At 42.6% G+C, this 10,792-nt stretch overlaps 1 protein-coding gene across 1 annotated transcript; it reads right to left on the bottom strand.

Moving 5' to 3' along the window:
• Positions 1-530: 530 nt before the first annotated feature.
• Positions 531-9,516, bottom strand: nrn1a (neuritin 1a). The gene is made up of 3 exons (XM_070927918.1): positions 9,362-9,516; positions 3,637-3,784; positions 531-1,292 (listed from the first exon to the last, which is right to left on the bottom strand). The coding sequence occupies exons 1-3, from the start codon at positions 9,414-9,416 to the stop codon at positions 1,067-1,069; spliced, it is 429 nt and encodes a 142-aa protein (XP_070784019.1). The 5' UTR covers positions 9,417-9,516; the 3' UTR covers positions 531-1,066.
• Between the last annotated feature and the right edge of the window lie 1,276 nt (positions 9,517-10,792).

Below are 10,792 nucleotides of genomic sequence, written 5' to 3'. Positions count from 1 at the left end.
ATGAAAAGCAGGCTTTAAATACTCTCAACTACACCCCTGCACCTCAGAGCTTGGTGGGGAAAAATAAGGCTACAGTCACACCAGAAACCGGCAGAGCGAGATTTCTTCGGTTTTATAAGTGGTAGCTAGCGGAGTAGCAAGCTAGCCAGTTCAACAACCAAAAGTAAAATACTATAACTTTAAGAATACACCTGCAAGCCATGCTGCATGGGTCAAAGGTCAATACTGTCATTGCAGTTTTGTTTTTAGTCAATGTTCACCAAGGCTTACGTGACAACTCCATTTGAATGAATTAAACTTGCAAAATGCCGCTGTGATCAAATCTGGTGTGACCGTGTCCCGAGCGAGATAAACAACCAATAAGAATACAAACATTACATCACCATCAAGCATTCAGTCCATCAGACCTGCGGGGCTCAACACAGTCAAGCTGGCGCAATAAAAAAGGAAAAACTGTCCGTGATGGAAATGAGGCGACCGGTCTGAAACGGGCTCTAGGCCTCGGCTTGTCTTATTGATTTTGTGGCGTTGAGCTCGGCCTGGCGTTACACATGAATATGCACCATAGGCTATATGGGAACCCTAATATATAGCCTGATACTGTGTCAGCACCCAGCAGGCACATAGAGCTGTCTAGGCCTAGCCTACTAAACATCAATAATTCATGGTTGACTTTAATACTGTGTAATTCCACGATTGTAAGCGGGCAAGGATCCATCAAATTTTCATCATTGTCATCGTTTCGGCTCGACGGCGTGTTGAATATTTCATGTTATCGACCTCCGGGTCAGGTCAGCGTGTGATTGGATGAGCGCTCCAGGAGGACGGCCTGCAGATGTCCCAGGAAGGCTAACCGGGCCGCCGTACAGTGACGTAGTAAAAATCCATTTTGGGTGTAGTTTTCTGGTGATGAATTCAAACTCGGTCCTTTGAAGTTGTTGTTTTTTTTTCAGTATCGAAGAGTAGCTGTTACTCTTTTTTCTATTTTCTTTTTTCATTTGTGTTTTTCCTTTTTTTCTTCTTTTCACTTTGTGTTTTTTTTTTTTTATGTTTTTCCTTGTTTCTGTTAAAACGCCAGCCAAGTCAGTATGGTGGGCAGTGTGGTTAGGACCAAGGCGAGGCCCCTGGCGTCGGCTGATCTGGGGGCTGCGTTGCCGCCACAGAGTTCAAACAAACTCCCACGGAATTCCAGGTTGCGGGACTCCTTTTTCAGTTTCTCCCAGAGGTCCGTCGCTCCCTCCTGGCAGTCCGCCAGCGCCGTCGTGGCACAGGAGTGGAAGTCATCCCAGTAACTGGCAGGAGAAAACACAGCAAGCGTTAACACCACAAGCTTATGACTGCAGTGGGAGGCTGCTTTTAAACTGAATGCATCATCTAGTCAGGAGGCAGAGCCAAGAGTGGAAGTCGTCCCAGAATCTGGCACCACAGAAAACACAGCGAGGAAAAAGCTTATGAAGACACAGCCGGTGAAGTTTATATTCCAGTAAAACGACAACTAAAGCAAGTGTGGAGCCTGGAAGCATATTACTACACTGTCTTTTCCATGAGGACTGGGCAGAAAGACTTACTGTATACTGAATACTAAAGACCGGCTCCCATTGAAGACGCTGAGGAGATGTTCTCTCTATTTTTACTGGGAATTATTCTACTTCTTGTGGTTTTAGTTCATAGTTAACTCTCTTCTAACTTTAAGGCCAATAAATACATTGTCACTCCTGGTGATCGTCCCGCTCAGGAGGCTGCAGTACTGGACTCCTCACCACTGCAGCTTTAGACGTTGTAGACCTTTTATCAACCAAATTAGATAAATTCTGTTCAGACTGAAGTCCTTCTGAAGTGGTAAGCAGTGATGGAAAGAGACTACGCTACTCAAGTACTGTACTTAAGCACAACTTTGAGGTATTTGTACTTTACGTGAGTGTTACTTTAAACTTCTACTCCAGTACATGGGGGGGGGGGGGGCAGCTGGTTACTCTGCAGGCTTTCTGTACAAATCATGTGAGTTTGTGGACATTGTTCTCTGGTAAACAACAGTATGTAAAGAAGTTCAACTTAGATTAAGGCAGAAAGAAAGTTTCCAACAGTTTGTTACGAGGTTGTTATGAGCAGAAAGCTGAAAACCACGACAAGAAGATTATTAACCTTCCCATTGTCACCGTTCCTCTTTTCTTCAGCCCTCCTCTCTCACTTCTTTGCTGCTTTTATTCACACTGAAGCAGCATCATCCTCCCTATCTTCTCCTTTTCTTCTTCATGTCCTTCTCTTTTACTTCCTCATTGCCCTCATTATTCTTTACTCTTTCCTTGATTTCATTTTTCTATTTTATGTTTTATTCTTTGTCTTTTTGCCTCCCTCTCGCTGCGCCTCTCATCTGTTCATCTTTTTTTTTTTCCTTCCTCCTCCCAGTAAATGTAAAAATGACACCAGCCTGCTCACTGACGCGTGCCACCACACACACACACACACACACACACACACACACACACACACACACACACACACACACACACACACACGAAGCGTATCTAATCCAATCTTCCAATCTGCTCTTATTGATGTTGACCTCCTGAACCGAGCCGTGTCGATGCTACATCTCTGAGCAATTAACGTGTGTGTGTGTGTGTGTGTGTGTGTGTGTGTGTGTGTGTGTGTGTGTGTGTGTGAGAGAGGAGGCGTATTAACACATCCCTCCTGCCACGCCTCAACACCGCTGTGATGGAGCTGTCACTGAATTAAAAAATCGTGTGTGTGTGTGTGTGTGTGTGTGTGTGTGTGTGTGTGTGTGTGTGTGTGTGTGTGTGTGTGTGGAGGGGTGGGGGCTTCTTGCTGCAGCATGCCATCTGGTGCCCACCCGGTTTGGGTGGTGGGGTGAAAGGAGGATAAAAGGGGTTGGAGGGTGGGGGTCAGCTGGATATGCACCCTCCCCAACTACAGCCCCCAAACCTCAGTTTCCCCCTCAGGGTTTGCAGTTAAATCACTCATATTATTTTCTGTGTTAGATTAAGAATAATTAAGAGAATATAAAATGAATAAATAGGCTGCAGTGAAGAAAATAAAACCACCTCTCCCTGTCTGTTATTATATAAATATATATATATATATATATATATATATATATATACTTCATTTGGATTCTTGTGGCCAAAATGAAAAACTTGTGTGTTATTCTGCGATATTTTTCAGTGACATTAAAAACAAAGGTCACAGGACAAAAGCACTAATCTGTGTTCTTCTGACTGTGGAAAGACGGAGAAATGCAACAATTACAAGTAAAAGGAGTTGTAGTTTAAACTACTTAATGTACTTATGGGAGTTTATTCCATTACGACTCATCATCTCTCGTAAGGTCATCACAGGTAGCTCCAGCTGTCAGATACGTAGTGAAGTGGAAGAATACAGTCGCATCAAATGGAAATAAAGTACCTCAAAACTGTACTTAAGTACACTACTTGAGTGAATGTACTTAGTTACATTCCACAACTGGAAACTTTCATTCTGTCTCGTTTGTGTTTGTCCGTCTCAGTTTAGACGTTTTTAGTAGTTTTGCAGCACAGAAAACAGATACATGTGAGAGGACAGGCCTTAAGAGTAATTATGTAATATTTAGTCTTTTCAGGTTCGGTCTGGTGAACGTACCTGCAGATCTTGTGCAGGTTGTCCCTGTCGTCCAGGTCCTGGGGATAGTTGGCCATGTTCTCCCCCAACTGCAGCAGACAGTCTGAGAAGCCTTTAAACACAGAGTCACATTGACCAGCACTGACGAGCACCGTCTGCAACACGGAGACTGTGGGGGGGGGGAGAATCACAATAAGCTCCTGGGGGTTAATTGGTACATATCAGACAAAAAACATGGTATGTCTCTCTGCACAAATGAGCTGTATTGTTACAAGAGTTTTGCTCAGAACAGGTGAATCTTTTTCTCTGTCAACCAGCTCTCTAATACATAAATGCATACATGCAGATGACATTATACTGTACAAACCTCATGGGAAGATAAAGACAGTGTCATCAGCAAACAACAGAGAGAGACAGAAAGTGTCTCTCACAGCGTCGCAAAAACAGATTTTTTTCAACCAAATTAATTCAAAAATCACTTTTCTAAACAGTAGTTACACAGTACTTTATAGGACAAGAAAAACACCCACACAAACCAAAAAATATGAACTTTATAGATGAAATAAAAAGACAAAGGTTGCTTTTTTAAAATGTGGCTTCTCTGAGACTGTTCCAAAGTTACAGTACAAGCTCCAGGAGCTAAAAGTCACTCAATCAGGAACTGGAGGAAACGTTTGCTCGTCTAATTCCTCTAAAACATCAAACACGTCCTGTCTCGTAAAAACTGATGTTCCATTAACATGACGACGGTCTTTCCTTAACGCTAAATGTTTATTTACCTAAACTTGACCATGACTTAACTGCACTGTAAAGAATCAATTTAAAAATGCTTAGAATATAAACGGAAAACTCCAGTTTCCTGTCGCTGCTTTTTTGGAAAGATCAATGAAAGGAAGTAGATTTTTGAATGGAGGCTGGTGGAGAGTGAAGCTCAGGTGTGAGACGAGGCTTCAGCTGACTTGGTTCAGGTTTTAGGACCTCCTCTGTGTTGGTCGAAGCTCTCGCTGTCTCCTCAAACTCCATCGAACAGACACTGATTCAAAAGATACTATAGAAGCATCTGCAGTGTCCAACTTATTAGGTACAGCTGGCTAAAGCGAATGCAGTCAGTCATCATTGATTTCTACAGAGAGCTGGTTCTGTTATTCAGTGGACAAAATAACAGAAACAGCTCTCACAATACAGTTCAGCAGCAGCACAAACTACAGCCTCCAAAATGACCGTACAGTTGAACATTTTACCCTTCATGAAGGAGGATTCACTGCAGGACTGTTTTACTACACTGCTTTCGCTTTAGCTAGCTGTACCTAATACAGTGTGTGTGTGTGTGTGTTCAGGCTGTCACCTCCCTAATTCACTTTAAACTTACTATAAAACACACCACGGGTTGCCAGGTCTGACACGCCTCCACCCCCCCAGCCAGTCACACACACGCCCCTTTACATGACCTCTGTTAACTCAGCCTGCGTGTGTGTGTGTGTGTGTGTGTGCGTGGTTGGTTAAGCAGGGGATGGGGCTGATTGATTGGTTTGGATAATAACGCGTCCGCTGTCCGGTTCCACTCGATCAAACTGTGGACTAACACAGCGTGACGTGTAGGACGAGACGCGGCTGTTAGAGGAGGACGAGGGGGACGAATCTGTTCATCCTGACTGCAAATATTACAGTAGAAAAACACAAAAACTATGCCAGTTACTCGAGAATGACTTCATATTGAGCTTGTACTTCTACTACATCTCTCCTGTGGTATCGCAGTAATATTCCTATAACATGCCAACAGTATTAGAGTAAAAGTGCACTCCTGTAACGCTGTCGACCCAGAGATGCTCTCCTTCCTCGTCAGAACACAACGCCTGCGTTACCCACAATGCAACGCGACCACAGACAGTTCTATCATAGAGTCTGGTGTGTTATGCTAGTAGCAGCTAATGTAGCCTGCAGCAGCTACAGAGGTGCTACAGACTTCTCTCGCCTGGAAACACACTCTGACATGTGAGATCCTCTTTTACAGTATATTATACACAGTTTACCGTATATATACACAGTTTACAGTATATTATACACAGTTTACCGTATATTATACACAGTTTACAGTATATTATATAGTGACCTTATGGTACATTCTTGTCTGCCTGGTGCTCTAAGAAGGATTTATATGTGTAATGTCTTTAGAACAAAAATGCATCAAAGAAAGAAAACGTCGCAATGTCAGAAACAACATACAGCTGATTAATACAAAATATAATACATGATTTAATATTATAGATTAAACTACTATTAAACTAGAATATAAAGTCATTAAAATGAGCTTCACCAGCTGCAACATTAAAGTGATGAACACATTAATGCATCAATAATTATAACAGATATTATTCTGCATAATGAAGTATATTTTGATGATGCTTGTAAAAGAGTATTTGTACACTGTAGTGCTGCTACTTTTAGTACCTCTGCTTACAGGCGAGTATCTGCATGAATCTGCTTTATGATTATGTTTTCTTGCATTTCTATTATATCATATTATTGGTATAATATTATTTGAGTTATCCCATCAAATATGTGTAACAGGACTCATTCAGGATTTTATTATATTCTATAATGTCACATATATTCATATAACGTGTCACTTTAATAATCCTTTAATGTTTCTGTTGTCATTTTAATGTTTATTATTATATCATTAATCTTATTATATCACTTTAATATTACATTAATGTTTCTATAATATTCTTAATTTTTATTAATCCTCCAAAACTTAATACACCTTTTTTAAATATTCCTGTAGTGTTTTTGGAGCCTTATAGTTTTTTTTTTCTTCGATATTTCTGAATCAAATATATATTAAAAATATTCAGTCTGTATGGATGAATGAGAACCCCCCCCCCCCCCCCCCCCCCACCTGGCATTACATCATCTCAAACATGATGCACGCGGCTTTCTCTCTGCAGCAGTTTGGTTATTTTCTTCAAAACGGGCCAATCAGCTCCGAACAAGGTCACCAAAAAATACATGAATGAAGTGAGTGCCCCCCCCCCCTCACCCACCCTCCACGCGCCTTTAATGTTCTCAGGATCTCATTCATTCGTTCATTTTAGATTCTGCTTTTATTAACAAAAATCTGATTCTTAAATTATTTTTCCTTCCAGCTGTTATAGATGAATAAATATTTATTATTAATAAATGTAAAAGCAGCGTCTTCATTTCCCTTCTTACCTAAAAACAGCCACGCGATGTGTTTATCTTTTATTTTCATTTCATGTACATTTTCTTCTGTCAGCTGTTTTTATTCGTTTTTTCTTTGATCTTTTTCTTTTTGCGCTCCACCTTTAAGAAGAATAACTCACTCAGTAAATCTCCCGCCGCCCCCTCCACCCGTTAATTCATTTCTGAGTTTTAGTTTTATTTTAAAGCGTTCCGAGAGCCTCGAAACACGCACGCGCGCATAAACGGGGACGCGCACAGCATTTTCGTTCACGCCTCCCTTCAAGCACACGCACACACACACACACACGCACACACACACACACACACACACACACACTGTTGCCTGCAGTGCATCGGTGTTGTAGCCCCCACACAGCAGACACACCCACCTCGGACACACGAGGCCATTTTTTCGCGCGTAAAAACAGCCAAAGAAACGCAGATGACTCCGATAAAAGCTGTAAATCACAGTGAAGTCGTTTTAAAATGGCTGCTGGTCATTCGTGGACAGAAGAGCGGAGCTGTCTGTGCTGATTGTGTCTGTGCTGATTGTGTCTGTGCTGCAGGTTTAAAATCACCTCCGTGTTCATGGTGTGAAATCTGCTGCAGCAGCGCGCCAAACCTGCAGCCAATCACACCGCACACACAGTAAAACACTCAGCTGTTCAGACCGGGACCGAGGGGAGGCAGGGCGAGGATGCAGACCCGAGAACCCAACGAACCCGTCCCGTCTCGTTGAAAGTAAATGGGATGTGAGGGGGGGGGGTATCTGAAGTGCAGACTAATTAATCGATTTCATTCGATTTCCCTCCATGTATCAATTAGTGTGTGTGGAATAATTCAGCAGCTCTTTGCCCTCATTTGGTTCAGTTTCGTTCTCTGTGATGTGAAAGCACCAAACACACACACACACACACACACACACACACACACACGCACACGTGTCTTTTCTCTTCTTTTGTTTCTGTTTCAACTTGATTTCACTCGTTTCTGCCTGGTGAACCCTCCGGACTCCGAGCACCAGACCCCCCCTCTCTCTAACAATAGCAGCGGGGAGGATTCTGCGTCTTGAATAATTCAGCATTTCTCTCTCACACACACACACACACACACAGAGCCCTCCTCCACAGCGTCGTTATGCAATGCAACAGCAGAAAACAACAAGCATCTCCACATTTCTCTTGTTTCATCATATTTGCTGTTGTTCCTTCCAGATATTAGACGGGTCCAGCGGGCTCTCCTCCTGCAGGTCTGCTGCATTAAAGCCAGGCCGGGGTCACCTCAAAGCTCACTCACACGTCATTTTTATTATAAAACCTAAAAAAAAAATCGTGCAGGCAGGATTTATTTTCCACGGTGCACGAGGCGTGTGCACGGCCGCTTTTGCGCGCGTGCACCGCAAATGAAGGAGCTAAAGGAGTCTTTTCCTTCTCGCGCTGTAGTTTTAATTAATTAATCAGAAACTGCAGCTTCAGCAGCTAAAAATCAAAATCAGATTAAATACGAGATGATGTTTTAACGGAGGCTCTTTCCGCTTTTCATCCTCCGGTCTTTATTCCCGGACAGCGCGGGTGTGACGGTGCTGCTGCCTCCCTGCAGCCCCGCACTCTGCGGCGGGAAGACCGGATCCTTCAGAACCCACAAACCAGACTGTGCTCCGGTTTAACGCCTCACTTCTCTGTTTTAGCTTGCGGACATTCAGACAGGCCTTTCTTCCTCTGTAGCTTCTGTAACGCGGCAGGAAAAACACCCCAAACCACCAAATCTGACCGACATGAAGCCAAAACTGTTATTATTATTAGTAGTATTTTATTATTATTGTTGTTATTAAAACCGCAAAATAAATTCATATCTGAAGGTAAAAAAAATCAACAAATGTCTCCAGTTTGGGACAACTGAGGTGCAGAGAGGAGAGAGGGGGGGGGGGCATTCCCCTTGTTAGCACACACACATGCACACACACATGCACACACACATGCACACACACATGCACACACACACACACACACACACACACACACACACACACACACACCAGTGTAGCCCCGTTAAAATGGGCCGCTGCTGCTCACGCGCCCCCTCAGCTTCATTACGACCAAATCAACAGGAAACATCTGACAACGGTCATGTTAAATATGACCACTGATATATTATTATTATCATTATTATTATTATTATTATTATTATTATTATTATTAAAAAACGAATTGAAGTCTGTAAACCTAAAATAATAAGAATAACTTCGCTTCTTTCTGTCTTTCTGCTGCTGATTCAGAAAGAAATATATTTATTTACAGATATTTATTGGACTGCAGTGATTTATTACTATTTCAGATTATTAGTGAAAATATAAAACACCTTCATGTGTCAGAATGAGCCCCAGCAGAGCCGCAACAGCGTGTTTCTGCTGTTTAAAACACAAGAACACGGCGGGAAAAGAACTGCAGCACATATAGGAAATAAATGTGTCTTCCTCCTCTTCCTCCTCTTCTTCTTCGTCACATTCCTGTCTAAAAAGAGGCTGAGAGGTGTCGTCACTCACCTATGTGTAGAGCTAGAAAGAGTGCGAGACATTTGGAGGACCAGGTTACTCCCATCCTCTGCGTCCTCCTCTCACCATGAGAGCAGAGATTCACAAAGTTGGAGAGCAGCTGAGGAGGAGCCGCACATTCCCCGCAAAACACCCGCAAAACAACAGCTACATCCAACACTCTCTTCCTCCACCTCCTCCTCCTCCTCCTTCTTCTTCGTCTTCTTATTTCTTTGCTGTGCGCGCTGTTCTTCTTCTTCTTCTTCTTCTTCTTCTGTGGCTCTGCTCTCTGTCGTGCTCTGCGCTTCCTGCCTGTTTTACGCGTCTGGAGAGAAAAAAGAAGAGAGAGAGAGAGAGAGAGAGAGGAGGGGCTTTCTCTCTCCCCCTCCCTCCCCCCTCCCTCTCCTCATTATTATTTGGCCAGTTATTCTGATTTCACCACATCCTTTGCTCAGAAACATGAGCTCGCGAGTCTTCAGCTGATTATAGATGAAATGACATCATTTATAATAAAATCACATTATAAAAAAACAAAACCTTTTCATTCAAACTATTTTAAATTTTTATTTCATGAAAAACATGTTGAAGTTGATCTTGGATGTTGGAAACTCACTAACCAGCTTTCTCCGGAGCTTTCAGCTGCATCTCACGGCCTTCTTCCATCATTCATAGAGGCCAAAACAAAATAGATTCAGTTCTGTGTACGTTGACTTTTTACTTTGAAGCATTAAAGCGCTCAGAAAGAAATCTGCTGAGATTTCGTGCTGTGATCGAAAGCTCCAGAACAGCTGCTAAATAGACCTTTTTTTTTTTTTCCCAACGTCGAGAATGAACTTTATTTTGATTTATTTTGAGTGTTTGATTTAAAGTGTCCACTTTATTCTGAAGGTTTGTGTGTGTGTTCATGTATGAAAACATAGAAGCAGCTTTAACTTCCTCAGAGATGAACATGTAACAGACTTATATTATATGAGTCCCAGCAGAAGGCCGGAGTCCCGCCCTCTGCTTGAGTGACACGAACCGATTGGCCTAGCTCGCTGTCAATCAACAGATCAATGCTCTGTTTCCTGTTGAAACGATCAAAGCTACATGGATCACGTCCGGTCGTGTCTCGTCGTGTCTCCGTATTTATTAGTTATTTATTCGTTGTGATGCTTCAGTGAACTATTCACATTGTAGGTGTGACCTTTGACCCCTGCGGAGTCAGACAGATAAGAGACACGGTTTGATTAAGTAAACAGATTGTTATTAGAGTTATTTATTAGTTACGAGGATCGCTGATTGGTTGTCCTCTGTGATGAGACATCGTGTTCGACACCTTAGCTTCTACAATATCTGGCAGGACAGCTTCAGCTTCAGTTCCAGGTTGAAACTACATTTTACATGTTGGTGTTTAAATCAGCGCACACAGCTGATTGTATCTGTGGGCGCCCCCTGGTGGAC

Source organism: Enoplosus armatus, chromosome 21 (assembly GCF_043641665.1).
Source record: "Enoplosus armatus isolate fEnoArm2 chromosome 21, fEnoArm2.hap1, whole genome shotgun sequence".
Classification (NCBI taxonomy): Eukaryota; Metazoa; Chordata; class Actinopteri; order Centrarchiformes; family Enoplosidae; genus Enoplosus; species Enoplosus armatus.
Note: the sequence above shows the minus strand (reverse complement) of the source record. Positions and strands in the feature narration are given on the sequence as shown.

Bases quoted from the DNA above. Each gene is read 5' to 3' on its own strand.
- nrn1a (XM_070927918.1), bottom strand. From the start codon at position 9,416: ATGGGAGTAACCTGGTCCTCCAAATGTCTCGCACTCTTTCTAGCTCTA. The intron at 3,785-9,361 runs GTGAGTGACGAC...CCCCCCCCACAG, and splicing joins CTTTCTAGCTCTACACATAG to TCTCCGTGTTGCAGACGGTG. The intron at 1,293-3,636 runs GTACGTTCACCA...TTCTCCTGCCAG, and splicing joins AACCTGCACAAGATCTGCAG to TTACTGGGATGACTTCCACT.